We start from the raw sequence: 17,817 nt of genomic DNA on the forward strand, positions 1-17,817 counted from the left end.
TTGTCAAGTATTTTTTAATTGCTATTTTTCAAACAGACATTTTGTAATTTATTGTTTTGAAGACATTTCTCTTAATATTTATTTATTTTTATCTTAATATTTCTTTTCAAAAATGTCTATTATTATAATTTATTTAAATATTTAACAACAAATATTTGCATAGACAAACATCAAAATACTTTAATTAATTTTTATAAGCATCTTAATTTTTCGAAAACATTTAATTAAATTATAACTTTCCATCTCTATATTTTTTAAAATATTTATTTTTAACTGAAAATAAATAACAAATAATTCAAAAATATACTTTTTTTTACGTACTTTATCCTGTTTTTGTATTCTGAATTAATGTTTTCATTACTTTATTACTTCCTTAATAATTACCTTTTCGGTCCATTTAACTTTATGTAATACTCTTAAACGTAGTTTTTTTTTTAATTTTAACGTCCCTTTTCGGCTTCTTATATCACTCTTATCACCTCGTTTCGTTTAATTTCGATATTTATAAATGAAAGAAAACAAAAATGAGAGATTTATAAAGCCGTATCGACGACAGGAATGTTCACATAGCTGTATCTTATCAAAACAACCATTCAGTTCTAGAATTACTTTCATAAAATGTTCTGAATTACTTAAACGGAGCCGACACACACACAGATTTATTTAAGAGGAAAAATAGATTATCAAAATATATAGTTAATGATAGCTACCGACTTAAGAAATATCAAAACTGATTATTTCTATGCTTAAAGTATTGATATAACAACTTGATAATGGGATTACATAATTGTTTCGATCATTATTTATAAATAAACTTTAAAATTTTTTATTTAAACGTTAAATGCCTTTAAAATAAATATATTTTAAAACTTTTGCGTGCTATAAGCGGAGTCTAAAACTTGGTTTTTTAATTATAAAAATGGAATTTATTTAAATTAACTGTGGAGCACGCATATCATTCATTTATGCGCCTCGTAAATACATTCATAAACAGTAATAAATATTTGTTAATGCTTACAAATATAATGTTTATTAGTCTCATTTTATGTTTCAAATTGAATTAATAAGTGAATTATAAAATTTCCTTATCATTTTTGTAAAGAAATATACTCTTAAATAAGCTTATGTTAGGAGATAGTCTATATTATTCTATAAAATTTCGACATTTAGCACAATATGGAACTTGTAAAATACGCATGAAGAATTCTTATAAAGTGTGAAAAGTTTTTAATATATAAACATGATAAAGCAAAAGGTCGGTTTTTAACCAGAGGCCATTGTTTGTCACTTTTAACCTCTATCTTTCATCGCATTCTTTCAGTTTATAAAAAAATAGAAGCGTGAAACATTCATTGTGTAATAAATAGAAAAAAAAGAATGTAACTTGTTAAAATTTACAGCTGTAATCCTTCTTTAAAAGGAGAACGAATTTATAAATAGGACATTTTCCTTCTTAAATATGAGAAAGTGGAACATTTTGTGGATATAATTACATTTAATATTAAAAATAAAGAGAGCTATTGTATTGTTTTTATCGTTTTAAAACAATTGCTGGAAAATGAATTTATTGTTGTAATTATCACATGGTAATGTAAACTTGTACTGTGTAAAATATGACAATACAAGATTATTCAGTTCAAGTTCTTGAACTGAATCTAATGTCCTATCTTGTTAACAATGATTCTTTTAAAAACTTTGGAGATTTGATATTTGTGGTTGATTAATTTTCATTAATAACATCGACGAGTATTCAAAATACAAGAAGAATGGAACAAAAAAAAAATTTAAAATGGTGTCAACCATTCGCGAGGAAATTGACGACTTGTAGTATGTGCTTCCATCTATCGTTTAAAGTTGTAACTATTTTTACTATATTTTAAAAAATTATAACCATTTAATTACCAAATTAATATATACAGATGTATTTTTTGGAATATTTTGTGCGACAATTTGACATTAGAATTTTTAAAGTTGAATAATAAAATCGTAAACAAAGTATTTTTAATTTCATTTAACAGTATAAAATAGACTGAACAAACTTTTGTCTGAAGGACGACAACTTTATACATTATACTTTAACAATATAGTAGTATTAATAGTAGAATAAAATTACAGTCGTTTAAAAACGCAAATTCCGCGTATTCACCTACATAAATATTTTTAAAATGTATTAATTTTTAGATTTATAAAAATTAAAAGTAGAAAAAATAAATCCAATATAATGTTTATTGCGTGCTGTAGGGGAAGGCAGTCGGTCCAGTCACGCTGATAGGCACCTCCTTGGTGCTATATAATGTCACCGTTGTAGGATACAGACTGGTACTTGTTATTGTTCTGTACTTGGTACTGATCGCGTTATAGATCAAGGTATAAACTCGGGTACTGTAACTAGTTGCTGTCGTGACTGTTGTGTAGGACGAAGTGATAGTACTGAATTGTGGTGGAAGAGGCATTTGAGTAGCGATCAATTGTTGTAGGTGTTGTTGCTGTTGTTGGAAGGCTAAGGTATTTAAATACGGTTCCAAGCTGGTCGTAGTCGAAGTAATGGTTCTCACAGTAGTAGAGACGGGTTCCGTTATCTTTTTAACTCTAGAAGTACCACCGAGGAAATAACGTACGGTTTTAGTGCTGTAGATGGTATCAGTAGTGACATAAGATGATGTCTTGGTGATGGTAGAATACAACGTAACTTGTCGATTCAATTGCTGTAATCCCAAATACACAGCTGCTAACGGATTTTGAGATAAAGCCGCTCCTAAACTTAACAAAGGATTATTTGCATATTTGATAGGCAAAGATGTAGAAGAGCTAACTATAGGAGTGTAACTTGATTCTAATTTTGTTAAATACGGTGTCTCCATCGGTGGTGAAGTGATAGCTAATGTCGGTGTTATTTCTACAGGTTCTGTAGGAATTATGCTGCTGTCGTTACTAGGCAAGTCTAACAATTCATCATCCTCTAAGAATGTAACATTTCCAGGTGGGAGAGTTTTAAATGCTGTGACGATTTTCAGAATATGAAAGCTTTCTGTAATTGTATGCATAACTGTCTTCAATCCATCGAAAACAGGTACTAAAGAAGTCTTGAAAGTGTTTTCTGTAGTTGAATATGTTCGTGAAAGAACTAAAGGCGGAGTTTCCAAAGGAATATAGCTATCTATACTCGGATTCAGTAAAAATTCGGTACTATTCTGTAGAATATCAGTTGAGTGCAAGACGCGTGGCACAGTAGTAGTAATGGTAAGAGTTCTTACAGATTTCCTTCTACCCACGTGTAAAGTAACTTCTCGGGTTAAAGTAGTTAATTTATATTCCACTCGAGCCGGATCGACAGGTGGTAGAGGACTAGTTACTTCTTCTCTATTTGGCTCTGTTACTTCGTCATCTTCAGGAATGTCAGATTCGGTAGTAGTAGTTTCATCAGAATCTTGGCGAAGACTCAATCTAACTTTGAAGCGATTTAGACGTACCTAAAAACAATATATATATATATATGAATTAGTGTTAGATTTAATAAAAATTTCTTAGAAAAATCGATAATAAATACCGTTTGAGTCTCTCTAGAAGGATGAATGTATCTGTATCTCGATGTTGTTCTTCTGACTTGTGGTGAACTCTGAACTCTATTATCTTCATCAGTAACTGTGATGGAAGTCTTGATTGGTTTTTCATTAGTTTTTATTAAATCTAACGATTGGGTTTGAGAGGTATATTGGATTGTTTGATCGGGAATTTCAAACGATGACTGGATGTTTGTACTTGAAAAAGTAGTAGTTGTTGATTTACTAGTTGTGGTCACTGTTTTATGCGTACTTTCAATTATTTTCTGAGTAGTAGATGATGTAGATTTCTGTGTAGTTGGCAATGTTTTCTGCGTATCCTCAACTTTTTGTTGTATAACAGAAGAGGTAGATTTGATTACACTTTGAATAACCGAAGACGGTTTTATTATGTCTGATGTACTTTGCAGGATCTGTGCATATTTTCCATCTATGTATGTTCCAATAACTTTGGTTTCGTAGATAGTAGTAATATCTTTATCGATTCTGGATGCTCTTAGAACAGTAACTAAACCGGTTGGATATTGAGGTTGAGATGTCTCAATTCTGTTACTGGGATGCTGGGTTTCATCAGAAATGACATTAACTGGAGAAGGTACGACGACATTATCGGAAATGTGACTAAAAGAATTTTTACCAGAACGAGCATCACTTTCCAAATCTGAACCAAGTTTGTATAACCCAACAGAATTTTTTTCTGGAGATTGAGTATAAGCCAACTCTTGTAATTCTAAAGCAATTTGTGAATCAACGGTATTGCTTTGAGTTGCCTTTTTTGATGTGGTGGTTGTAGTAGTTGTGGCAATAGTCGGTTTTGCCGTGGCAGTAGATTCAGCCGAAGTAAATACTATAACAGTATTGTCCACCGTAGTTCGAAAGTTTAGAAAACCGCGCACAGTTACAGTAGGAAGAATAGCACTGTCACTTTTCACCGATTCAGCATCTGCAAAATATACATATATTTCTATCAAAAAGTAACCAACCATATCTGTACATAAGATATTTAAATCGGAAAGAAAACATAAGAACGACCTAAATTTCTATTTTTTTTCAGAAACGAGGTCACTTCCTACGAAGGCATCCAACCTTTCACCTGAAGCGTGATATTTAGTACGTTCATCTCGGTAATTTATTATAGAACAAACCTGATTAGAATACGTATTGAACAATACAAATACTTAAAAAATCGAATTCGGATTAAATATCATTCAAATTTAGACAGCCATGAGCAATAAAAAAGGGCACATGTCAAGAGCGTTACACTTCATCAACTTCCACGAGAAGAATCGTGATAACAGATTAAATAAAAATATTTATCATCTGAGTATAGAGTAGAATATTAATACTATAAAATTCAGGTTGCTTGATCTCACGTTAGAAAGTAACAAGAGAAGACAATTGAATTTTATTTTTGAATTATTCATAGTTAGGATGAAACCATTCATTGATACTCGAAAAAATAATTTGTGCAACTCATCTTTAAACAATAGTGATTATTTATACTCCACTCTAATTATTACTAGTGCTAATAACATGTTATTTTTAGCTTAATATTTGATAATGTCGATAGATGGCATCAAGTTGTTCACATCAAAAATACTGACGTTTCTACAGATTTAAATAATTTGGAAGTACTAACTTCATTAAACTATCAAAAAATATTTTAAAAAATACGTTCCTTATCAGGCATCAATATATTACAAAATTAAAAAATAACCCATTTACAAACAGGAAGAAAAAGTGTGTTAATATACGAGGAAATAACTTAATGAAGAATTGTTTTTTTCTCTTCCATTTGAACTTAATAAACACGGTAAAGCTTTAAATGTCTTTCAAAGATTTCTTTGTCGATTATCGAAATAAGAAAAAGAATATAATTAAAACGAAATTTAATAAATCGGATCGAAGGAATCTCTGAGATCATCTATTATTATATTATCTTTGACGACATTAAATATCAAGTTAGTAGTAAAGAATTCAACAAAAAATTCTTAAACGAGGCCAAGGTTACGAAGTTGACAAAATACGCAGTCTCTTCTAGTATATCCTATCGTTTGAATATTTAATTCTCAAGCGTTAAATCAATTATCGATGTAAACATGATCGCAGGATAACAGAATCTAAGCTTAAGAATAATTGTGTCAAGATCAAGAATGTTTCAGTTAAATTTACCAAGGTTTCTCAGAAAACTGGTAAAGTTAAAGTTTCATTAACAATTCTCCACAATTTTCTTAACATTTATAAAGCAATTCAAATATCAATATTTCTTATTTCAGTTCTTAAGAAGAACTGTCTTGATTTATTAAAATAAAATCTTAAACATGGATTCAATTAACTCGTGAGAGCCACTTTTACAAAGATAGAAACCTCGATGAGAAACAGGAATCTAAGAATGCTTCTATTATAGTTTATTATTATTATAATATTCAAAAGGCTTTAATTTATTCTAATTCTTTCCTTATAGTCAAGTGGTCTACCTCAATAATTTAAGCACATAAGTAACAGTGTTCTGAAAAGTGGAATATGTTAACATTTCATCCGATATTAATAGGATGAATTTACAGAATTAACAGAATGTAAAATTTATGAAATCAAACGTGATAAATTATAATGGAATATTTAGATTTTATTAGCAAAAATTGCATTAAACAAGTATTAAAATATTCCATCATGATAATTATTCTTGGAGCACATAAAACAGTAGCAAAATATAAAATGATTTTATGGCTTTTTCTAATTTAACTAATACACAGTCAGTACCAACGAGTGAAGAGTAGTCATTGTCGAAGGGTCATGGGGGGAAATGAAACCAGAATGAATATCTTAGTTCGGAAGTGTTTGGTACGAGGTCGATCTACAGTTATCATTAATATCATAAGAACAAGTCTTCGATTCTCAGGGGAAACTAACGTCAGACCTTGATAAACAATAGGGGTTTTGTAGGCAAATTTCCAAATTTGTTATGTGAAAATATCTAATTAATCTAGTTAAATACACTGGAATAAATTCGATTTAAATTGCTGCATAAATTAATTTGTAAAAATATGCACAGTTAACGAGAGCTGTTTTTAAATAGTAGTAATATTCAAAATGGCCAACTTGTTAAGCTGTTAAAAATCTTTTTATACTCTTGTAAACTATAAAATTTAAAATTATACTTAAGAGCTATTAATTTCAATGCGTTACAGAATAAGCAATAAAATTCTAAAAAATGTTTTAAAAAAACCAGTTACTACTTAAATAGTTTTTATGATTAAAATATCCTGTTCTGTCAATAATATATTGTTTACATATAAACTGGATTTACATACGAAAAATTGATGCATTTATGGGAGAACGTTTGAAAATCTTTCCAATGTGCAAAGTAGAACAAGGACAGAAAATGGAAATTTGGATTACTTCCAAAGTGAATTTCAACTTGCACAAATTATTCACATCACGGTTTACAATAATTAAAAAAATATATATATAAAAAATAGCCCAATTCGATCAACAGGTTAATAAGTTGTATAGATAGAAATCATTCGTAAGGAAACTTTATAAAGTAATACCACCCTTCGTAAGAAAGGAAAGTATTGAAAAAACTAAACTTCAGTATAAAATATTGGTAAATATAAACTGACTTGGAGGTGAATATAATCATGCACAAATTAAAGTTTTGTTTTTACCTCATGAAGGACGTTGTGACCGCAAGGATATCCTTGCAAGGATAAAAATCATATCTGCACACGTACGGGTGGAGCAAAGAGTATATTATACTATCGGAATAGGGTCAGTGATCTTTAATTTCATTCATATCCTATATTTCTTTCTGTGATAACGAGTGAAATATAGGATTATAAAATAAATGACTCAAGCAAATTAATCCTCTTTATAAAATAAAACTTAAAAAAAAAAAAATCTCGAAAAATTTTTTCTAGCTTTAAAAATTAAATTCGAGTAAATTTCTATTTACATTTAAATATTTATAGATTATCGACCTCGCCTAAATCTTTGATTAGTTTTTCCTTTTCTGCAATAGCGCAGATATCTTTAGTAAAAGTGCATAATGTCGATGACCAGTTGTAATTAAAAGAAAAAATTCCCGTTTTAGAATTCAGAAAAGCGATTATAACCTGTAGTTTCCTAAAAATAAATCCTGTAATTTTACTATATTAAAATCTTTAAAGCATTTTTTAAATTCAAAATTTCTAAAGGCGTTCCGTTTCAAAATATGGACCGAAAATTCATATTTTGACTTTTTCCTTTCACGGTCTTCACATGCCATCCTTTTAATATAAACTAGAGAAACTTGTTTTAATGAACAAACTACAGGTGGAAGCTACATAAAATTATATTTAGGGCAAGTGTCTGAACTCTTCCTTCTCATACGACCTTTCTCTACGTGAATGCTGTAAACAATCAGAATATGCTAATAAATTTCCCACCATATACTTAAACTATAGAATTTCGTTAAGTTGAATTAATTTAAATTTATGTTAGACTTACTACAAATTAACTAACGAAGATACATAGCGAGTAACAGTTTTTACGCTCGAGTGATTCAGTAAATAATTCAAATATACTCTGTATTGTAAGAGAGTGTATATAATATATATTCTTCGTAACTATGATTAAATGTATATATAAAAAATATATTACTTACATATTAAAAGCTGAATAATAAGCAATACCGTAATCCTCCGAAATCCAACCATTTCTAACTAATGTCAATAATCCACGATTGAAACCACATTTCCACTTACGATCCGAACATCGTGTCGACTTCGTACGTTCGACTAACTGGATCTGATAGTTTGGTCGTCTACCTGTTACGCTGGCCTCGGAATCATCAAGTCAGCTTGGAAACTAGGTCGGTAGACTTCCATTATCCACCTTTACATCTTGACTATTGCCAACTTCCTGCCTACAATGGATCTTAAAAAATGTATTTTAGAATCATAACAAGTTCAGCAATCAAATATTATATATAAAATAGTAATACTATTTGAAATATTTAAATTAAATTACAGTAAATTTCATTTTCTTCGGAATTTTTATGAATATTTTTCAAATATAGATTTTTCTCTACTTGTTCTATAAATAATACATTTTAGTTTCTCGTGAATTAACAATGAAAATATATTTTATTTACACTGAATCTGAAACGAAATACATAAAAAAAATTTTAAAATACATTAGTTATAGATGTTTATATATAGACTTTTATGTAGAATTTTCTAATTTAATCACATTCAAACGAAAGATTTATAGAATATACACTCATAGAAAATGTATATCATCTATGAGAAGTATAGTAGAGTGAACATTTGATTCATAATTTAAATGAATAGTTTCAGATAATAAAGTCAGAGAATATCTTGGAGTCGAAAATTCATATGAAAATTTTTATTAGATTTATTTATAGATTTAAATGGCATATAAGTGTTTCTTTTTTAAATGGAGCTGTAGAGAATTCACTACTCAAAATTATTTTAGATGATGATGCAGTAGATAATGTGTTTCCAACTGAATTATTCTTTACTCAAGATTAATCTATATTCATAGCATTACTGTTTTTTCTTAGGTGGTCTAGCAGAATAAATAGATAACGATTCACTATTGAATATTGAAATCTTAGACGAAGATAGCGCAAAAAATATATTTTTAAAGTACATAAAGTATTTCTGCACAAACTTTTTTCTTGGATGATTTATTTATACGTAATTCGGATGATTCGTTTTCATTAGCGAGTGATATTAACAGGATTCACTTTCCAACATCGAATTATTAAAAGATGGAAAAGAAAATATTTTGAAATTTTTTAAACATGAAGAAGTAGGAAATGGAAATTCATTTATTGATTTAGAAGAGCTGGAAAGAGGCACTAAATCTATCACTTCTAGCTGCTCCATTGAGTTGGATAGAAATAATATTCTTGATGAAGATTCAAAAAAAAAGAAAAAGGCTCTTCGAAGCTGTAACATAAATCAAAGTAGAAAATATATACGTTGGACATTCTAATATATTAATAATTTAAATAAACTTACTTAGAAAACATGCATGTATTATCAGACATCTCGAAAATAAATTGCGAATAATATTTAAATATAAAATAACCTTGTAAAAAAATCAGATAAAGTTTTAAAATATTTAGAATTATGTAAAATAACCCCCTTTATAAAAAAAAAAATGATAGCATCATTAAAGATATAAGCCAACATATTTCTGTTGAGCAGTTCTATGAATAAAATTTATTAAATTTAAAATTTTATTTATGGAAAATTTATAATAATAGTTAATAAAAATATACCAAACAATATGATTTTTTTCAATAGCTGAAATAAAAATACTCATTAGAATATTTTAAATGGGATTATATTTTATTAAAGCGAAATGTTTTCATCTGTCGTATTTTACCTGCATATGAAATGCAATTATAATTGTAAGTTGACAAACCTCCATTGAACAACAGAAAAAAAAAAAGCGAAAATGAAGGGCTAAAAAGTAAAATAAAAAAAAAACATTGTAAATAAGAACAAATTAATTAATCATAAATTAATTAGGAACGAACATTACTCACAAGAAATAACAAGCGAGGGATTTCGAAAAATATTGCCCAAAATGAAAACACCGTTAATTCTACTTGACATAAAGCTGTAATCAATAAGATAATCGAGACAATTCTTAAATTGTAAATACTCACTTCAATAGCAACTCGAGATTTTCTTAATATTTTAATTATAATAAATGACGAAGATGAGAGCGAACTTGATGTATAATAATACTTAATTTTCTAAACTACTTGATTTTTTCTGACTTCTGAATAAAAAAATTTATCAAAAAAATTTTTTAAAAATTAATGAAAAACATACACTAATAATGTAATTAATATTGATAATCTATTTAAAATAATTTGCAATATTGAAGTAAATACTAAATCTATTTAAAAATTAATAAAATATAATGAATTTTTATAATTTTATTTACATAATTCTTAAAGGCCAACGGCAAAAATCTAAAAAGTTTTCATCATTTTTAATAAAACGATGTAAACTTTTATACTTGCAATAGTAAACGAGTGAATTGCAGTATAATAATGTATATATTACTGCGAAATATTAGTTATATTTCCACGAAATTTGAAATTAATCAAAAGTTTATATCAGTCGTAGATTGTATAGATATTAACTATTTTATATAGTTTACGCTCGATGATATTTCGTTTTATCTAGATTCCATCTTGATTGAATTTTTATTAAAATCTGTTTTATGCGTCAGATATATTGATCAGATGAACTGTAAAATGTAACTCGAGTAAACTAAAAAAATATATATATATATTCCCAGCTAAATGGCGCAAAACGAATTTTATAAGGAAAATTAAGCGTGACCAGAATTTTTAGGCTTTCTTTTCCTATAAATTGTGGTCACGCTTATTCAACAGTAACCGATTTAAGATTAATTTTTTAAATGTATTTTGTGGTTAAAAATTTTTATAATTAACATTTAATTTAATGATTTCGTGATGAAAATAAGCAAAATTTAAGTTATTTACGTAATTTTGATCATATTTTTATTAAAATTCTGAATAAATTCTTAAATTCTTTACTAATAATTAGAATTGAATCACTAGAAAGTTTACACTTTTTTTACATTAAGTAATAAATTTTTTTTTGTTTTAATTACTGCTTAAATAACAATAATTTTGAAAAATATATAAGAAAAATTAAAAATTTCAAACTAAAAATAATAAAATTTATGTAATGTCAATATATAACAGAATGAGAACTTAATCAAATATGGTTATATAAATAAAAAAATAATAATAAAATATGAATAAGGAATGAATATTTATTTTTCTACATGTCATTCGAAAAAAAGTAAATAAAAATCTTCGATTAATAAATAATTCCTATATTAAAAACCAGAGCGACCAATCCAATCTGTAAAGTTACGACATGCCGTGACCCAACACACAAAAGTTATTTTCCTGAAGTTATGATCCTAAATAAATCTTGTCACGAAAAAAAAATTATTTTGTCACATTATGGACATTTCAAATAAAACACACGAAAGATGCAATTACTCCCATATAAAATATTTTACGCGTTAAGTTCTATATATATATATATAACCAATCGATGATATTTAATAGAGTAAATTATACAATATAACTATTGATTTTACTAGAATAATAGCGTGTCATGTAAAAGAATTTTGTTACCGATGGGATTAAAATTAATATTTAAATTTTTAATATAAATTAAAATGATGCTTTTCAATTTAAGTTTTAGAAAATAATTAAAAACTGTCATCTACAGATATGACAAACAAAAATTGACTTGTTTGGAAACGAGTTGTCATTGAGATAACGACGGCAATTTCTCACTTAAATTACTTCTTTAGATTTTTAAGAATGAATATTTCATATCATTAATCATAAATCATCTAAATTAAGGATATAAAATATATATAAAATACATTAAATTTATATTATCGAACTTGGAAAATCCTCGATGTGTTCGAGTTTCAAACATGTTCCACGTTAACCTTTTAGGTAAATTTTTTCAATAGAAATAAACGTTTTAAATTTAATAATAATTATTTGGTCTTAGAGTTGGATAACAAGAAAGTATTTAAGCCATTATCATAAGTGTCCTCAGAAAATTTTCCAGGGAAGACAAATAATTACTTGTATATCAATAAATTTTCATTTAATTATTTAATTTTTGGGGTTTTTCACAAGTAGATTATAGAATAAAGTATTGCATTAAGTTACTAATTTGATGCAATACTTCATTATTACTCACATTATCAGTAATTTCTGGAATATTTTACTCTATTCCAGGAAAGGAGAAGTTCCCCGTTTGACCCTCCCTGATGGTTATTATTATTGTTTCTCACACACAATGCAGTGTAATTTAGCGATCACTTGGCTTCCTTTCATCTTTATTTCAGGTTATTATTATTATATAAAAACTTTTTATAAAACAAAATTTAAAATTATTTTAACAACATTTTTTTAAATATAAACTTTATACAAAATGAAATAAATTATTATTAGTAAATGTTTTACAGATTCCGTAATACACAAAAAATGATTAAAAGTAACTAATAAACTTTTATACTTGTATAAAATGTTAAATGTATAAATAATATGAAATTTTTTAATCCTTTATTAGTTATTCTCATTCTCTAACAGTTAAATGAGGTTGAGGTTTATGAGGTTCAGGAGGTGCTGAAGGTACGGTTGGAATAAACCGAATGCTGCAACGTTCAGAATGGTTTTGCTGGGAACTACGTCTAATATTGGTTAAATGTTCTGTAATAAAAATTTCAATTTAGTTACATGCAACAGTCGTTACCCGGAAATGTCACTTTTAATATTTAATTATCAGAAAAAAAACGAATATTTTATGTGTCTTCATTACATGACTTACAGCAGAAATTTATTAAAATATTAAAACAGCAATAAATTTTTAATATGGGGAAAAATAGTTTTGCAGACATAATGAATTGATTTCTTAAATTTATAATGAAATGAGAATTTAAAAATTTATTTTACTTTAAACTTTAAATACCTGCTGACGAATTTGAATGCCTTATCGATCTATTATAGATAATTTCGAATGGAGGAGGTTTTCTTAAATGTAAATACAGATGGAAAGTATGAAATATAATTACAACCTGAAAAAATATATGAATTATATATATTTCTTTAATTACATAAATGAATTACATAAAATTAAAAATATAAATAATCCTTTTTTTTTCACCTTCGTAATTCCTATTATAAGAAGTGAAATGCATCCTACAGTCGATAGTGTTTGGATTAGATATTCAGTTTTAGGAGGACAGATCTAAACAGAAGAAATTGAAATATAATAAATTATTATTATTAATTTATTTTACTTTAATTTTATTCAAACAATGACAACAATACAATAAAAATCATTCATTTAAATATATATATTTTCAATAATTATGTATAAAATTCAATCTAAAATAGCAATTCCGAATGAACGTATTTACAGTTACCAGAATTCATTCAGTTTAAACATTTCTAATATCAAAGTAATCAACTGAAGTCGAATTTCATACTCGAGTAATCTCATTTCCTGTAGTTCTGTTAATTTTGGTGAATTTTGAAATATAAGCTGAAAACTAAGAATAGAGGAAATGGGAAATCATTTACTATTCAAAATGCACTTTCCAGAAAGAAAATAAAATACAAAAAAAAAAAAAAATGAAAATTTAAATCGCAAATTATAATAAATAAAAAGAAAATCTACGAGGAATTTTTTCAATCATGCCAAAAGGTTAGTAATTTGAATTTATTAACGCTTCACCTACTTAAACAATAATCAAGAAAACCGAATAAATGCTGATCTTACAAGTTGAATTTCCTCTTCTTATCTACAAATTAATTTTAAATAGGAAGTGTCATCTTTGTTTTATTAAAAATTCGAAGATTCTGATTATTTATTTGTCAAACTACCTTTATATAACCGACAGCATAAAAGAAAAGGAAGGAGAAAAAAAAATGAAACTACAAAATTATATCGCGAATATTTAAATAAAAATAAATGTTATATACTAAATTCCACTGAGCATAATAGTTTTTCTATTCACAAAACATTTCCATTATAACTCCTATTTGCAAGAGGGTTTCAGAGTCGTCAGGGGTGTTTCAGGATTACCAAGAAAATCATTTGAAACGAAAGTAATAATTCGAATAAATAATGTGCGTATGAAGTAATACATTTCGATTTCTTATTTATATAGTCTTTGCATCATAAATTTGTCAATCCTTAGAGAATTTATGTAATAATTAATTTAATCGTTACAATAATCTTTTATTAAATTCATACTAACTCAAATAACGAACAATATTTGTTATAAAATTATATTATTCTCTAATTCGAACAATAAGTGTAACAATGAATAACTGTTTCGAACATATTACTATTTAATTAAACTAAAATTAACTTGTATTGCAGATTAGAATATTTTCATTTAATATAAGAGTAATATTAAAATAAACATAATAATTTAATTAGTCATAAAATTAAGTTTATTTAAAAAACTTAAATTGTTAATAACTAAATATAGTTTTATATAATCCTGCATACGAGTTAAAAATGACTTTTTTTAATGTAAAACTTTTTAAAATATGCAATAATTATTAGATATATTACTTATCATATTCCAGATTTAATACCAGTGAACCGTAATTTAAATAAAATTCGAAGTTATTCATTTAAATATATCAAACTCAAAAATATTACCATTCAAAAATTCTTCTTATAAAATCGAATTTAAATTTAAAAAGGATTTTTATATTTATTTAGTAACTTTAAAGCGACTTTTATTTTTATCTTTATCATCTAGAACTTTACAACACAATGTGTCAGTTTAAACTGCAAATTGAAAATAGCATTTGATAAAATCCTAGATATTGATATAATGGTGCTGAACTTTCTCTTTTTGTGTGTGGAGATGGCTTAAGTTTATTCGAATTTTCCGAACCTTTCCTATATGTGTCTCAGTATGATTTACTTCATCGCTTTTATCAATTGTATAACTATAAGTATTCACTTTAGTCAACTATTGACTTGTCTAATCCGTTAAAGTTTACAATCTTCAATTTTCTCAGTGTAAAAATGTGTGTTGGCTTTCTGTGAATGACACATAAAATAGATGAAAAGCTTCTACAAAGAGCTTATTACATCGCAGAAGCGAAAGATTATCAGAATATATTCTCGTCAAAATAATTTCTATGAATACATTCATTAAAAAACCTATTTTTCTACATTATTATTTTCTCTTTCCACCAATAATAAATTCATGCTCTATTAGAAATTTACTATTGAAGACGGCTCAGAATTGTTGAAATACTAGCTTTGACAGTAATTTATTTTTTTTTCATTTAAAGTACTAATAATAAATAAAATGCAGACATTCTGAAAGTTGGATCCTATGAAATATATCTAATTGTAAAGGGAGTATGTAATTCAACATATCAATCATATAAAGAATGGTAAGAGGAACAACTAATATATTTCATTCTCCTTTTACAGGCAAACAAGCGAATTATTTACTCGCTGAAGTATTGCTTTTTGTGTATTTCATATGATGCGTAATCTCACGAACTTCTTTATCTCAGGTTATATTGTCTTTTATCCTTTTATGGTGTCAAGGTTATTTTACTTTTTCTACATTCTTTCCAATAAAGATAAAGTGAAATTGAAATAGAAAATCCGATTGCATCAAACTTCAACAGAATCACTTTAATATTTAAACTTGTCAACATTTCGAAAAATATTCGTTTATTTCTATAATATTCTGTTTAATATGAATATTTAAAAACAACATTTAATAGAAGAACTTCCATCACTTTACGATTTTTTTTTTATTGGTGTATGGTGAATTATAATCTATATGCCTTTCTAACATTTCAATTTAATTTTGATTTTTTTTTTCTCTCTAACAATGTACAAATCTTATATTATTTGAATATTTATTTAATAATTTTTAAAAATAATAAAAACGTTGCCTAGCTTATTATTCAACATTAGACCTGTAAAACAACTATACTTACTAGATTATCTAGTTTCGAGGAAGAATGAAGCGATTAATCATTTATACAATCTTTGATAATTAATATTTATCAAACTAAACTCGATAATAATTATAAAATCATTCATACTTAAATAACAAAAAGAATAAACATGAATAACTTAAATAACTTTATTAGAAAAAGGCGCAAATTTACGACGACAGATTTCACTTTTTAATTAAATAAAATGATACCTTTAAGAGTAATTACAGAATATATTTACGATTTTGTACCACTTAAAATCAAGTTTAGTTTCATTAGTTTGATAAATATTAATTATAAAAAGTAGAAGTTAAAGGAGGAAAACATTAGAGTATCGTATTAATCAACCTTAAATTCTAAAAAATTATACAAATAATATATTCTGATTATTATGTATTAGCATAATCATACATTATAATGTATGATTATGTTAATATATCCCATTGCATCAATCTTTTGCTGATAAATATTCTAGAAAATTTGATTTATTTAAAAAAAGTAACGGAAAAATGTATGATATATCTTATAAAATATAAATAAATGGTTTCTTACGATCAAATCACAGATGTCTTTATCAATTGTAGACTGCATCTGAAAATCAAAATATTGACATTTGAAGAAAGCATCTATAATAATATCTATAACATTTAAAAAAAAATACCTTTCTAGTTTCAACGAACAGTACAAGTAATACGATAAAATCAAGTAAAGTAGCAATACTTGAAAATATTAGATGCTGTTAATTAATTGAACAATATTAAATTACTCATTTAATAAACAGAATTTGAGATGATAATATTCATCTCAAATTCTGTTATAATATATAATATTCATAAAATTATTCAAAACGTACGAATTTTAACGACAAGATGCTTTCATAATAAGCTCCGTAGCAACCCACAAAAGACACTACTATGACAACAATTCCACTGATTATCGAAGCCGTTAGGATGCCAAGTAATGATTTGAAACTAAATTGTGGCAATAAAATTGGGATATTTTGTAGATTGTAAACCTGTTCGTCCAATAAATCTTCAATATCTTCAATATCATCTTTCAAAATGATGCTGGATACCAAAACAATTAGACCTAACAACTGTAATAATGATAAATGAATATAAGTTTTCTATTCTGTATTTTTCTTAATGTAAAATTTACTTACAAATAAAACTTGATTTACAAACATTACGCTTATTTTTAAATACGTTTTAAATCTTTTCATTATTATTAATTTCGTAGTTATCGATAAGTATCAAGAACGTAAAGAAATGGAAGCAGAGCATCTTCATAGGATCGAATCGTCGCTAATAAATATTAAATTAAATTTTAATAAAATAAAAATATTAAATTATAATAAATTTTTTAAGCACGTAACTCGTTATTAATAAAATGGATAAATTAACGATTTAGCAACGTTTAACCTTTTTAAAAGTTTTAAATAATATTAAGAATGTTTTATTTAAATTTATATCCGGATAAAATTTACTTTCGTATAAATAAGTTTTACAAATCATTACACTATAAGAGAGAACTTTATTAATTATTAAAATATAAATTTGTTTCGTAATTACACGAACTTCGATTTTCCAATAAATGGATGTCTAATTGAAGAATTAAATATTCTGTTTGAATATTCATTTCAAAATATTATAAATAAGTAAATTGTAAATATTT

General features: G+C 26.2%; 3 protein-coding genes across 3 annotated transcripts in view; all 3 read right to left on the reverse strand.

Moving 5' to 3' along the window:
* The window catches only part of LOC136983044 (CD9 antigen-like), a 285,455-nt gene that overhangs the window by 254,167 nt on the left and 13,471 nt on the right, over positions 1–17,817 (reverse strand). The gene's annotated exons all lie outside the window — the stretch shown is intronic.
* On the reverse strand, positions 1,885–8,443 carry LOC136983034 (mucin-2-like). The gene is made up of 3 exons (XM_067279647.1): positions 8,206–8,443; positions 3,548–4,503; positions 1,885–3,470 (listed from the first exon to the last, which is right to left on the reverse strand). The coding sequence occupies exons 1-3, from the start codon at positions 8,255–8,257 to the stop codon at positions 2,226–2,228; spliced, it is 2,253 nt and encodes a 750-aa protein (XP_067135748.1). The 5' UTR covers positions 8,258–8,443; the 3' UTR covers positions 1,885–2,225.
* LOC136983067 (uncharacterized) lies at positions 12,715–17,430 on the reverse strand. Its single transcript, XM_067279699.1, has 7 exons — positions 17,306–17,430; positions 16,997–17,239; positions 16,805–16,879; positions 16,696–16,734; positions 13,319–13,402; positions 13,124–13,229; positions 12,715–12,864 (listed from the first exon to the last, which is right to left on the reverse strand). The coding sequence occupies exons 1-7, from the start codon at positions 17,363–17,365 to the stop codon at positions 12,731–12,733; spliced, it is 741 nt and encodes a 246-aa protein (XP_067135800.1). The 5' UTR covers positions 17,366–17,430; the 3' UTR covers positions 12,715–12,730.

This window comes from Centruroides vittatus, unplaced genomic scaffold (genome assembly GCF_030686945.1).
Source record: "Centruroides vittatus isolate TY-2023 unplaced genomic scaffold, ASM3068694v2 contig_875, whole genome shotgun sequence".
Classification (NCBI taxonomy): domain Eukaryota; kingdom Metazoa; phylum Arthropoda; class Arachnida; order Scorpiones; family Buthidae; genus Centruroides; species Centruroides vittatus.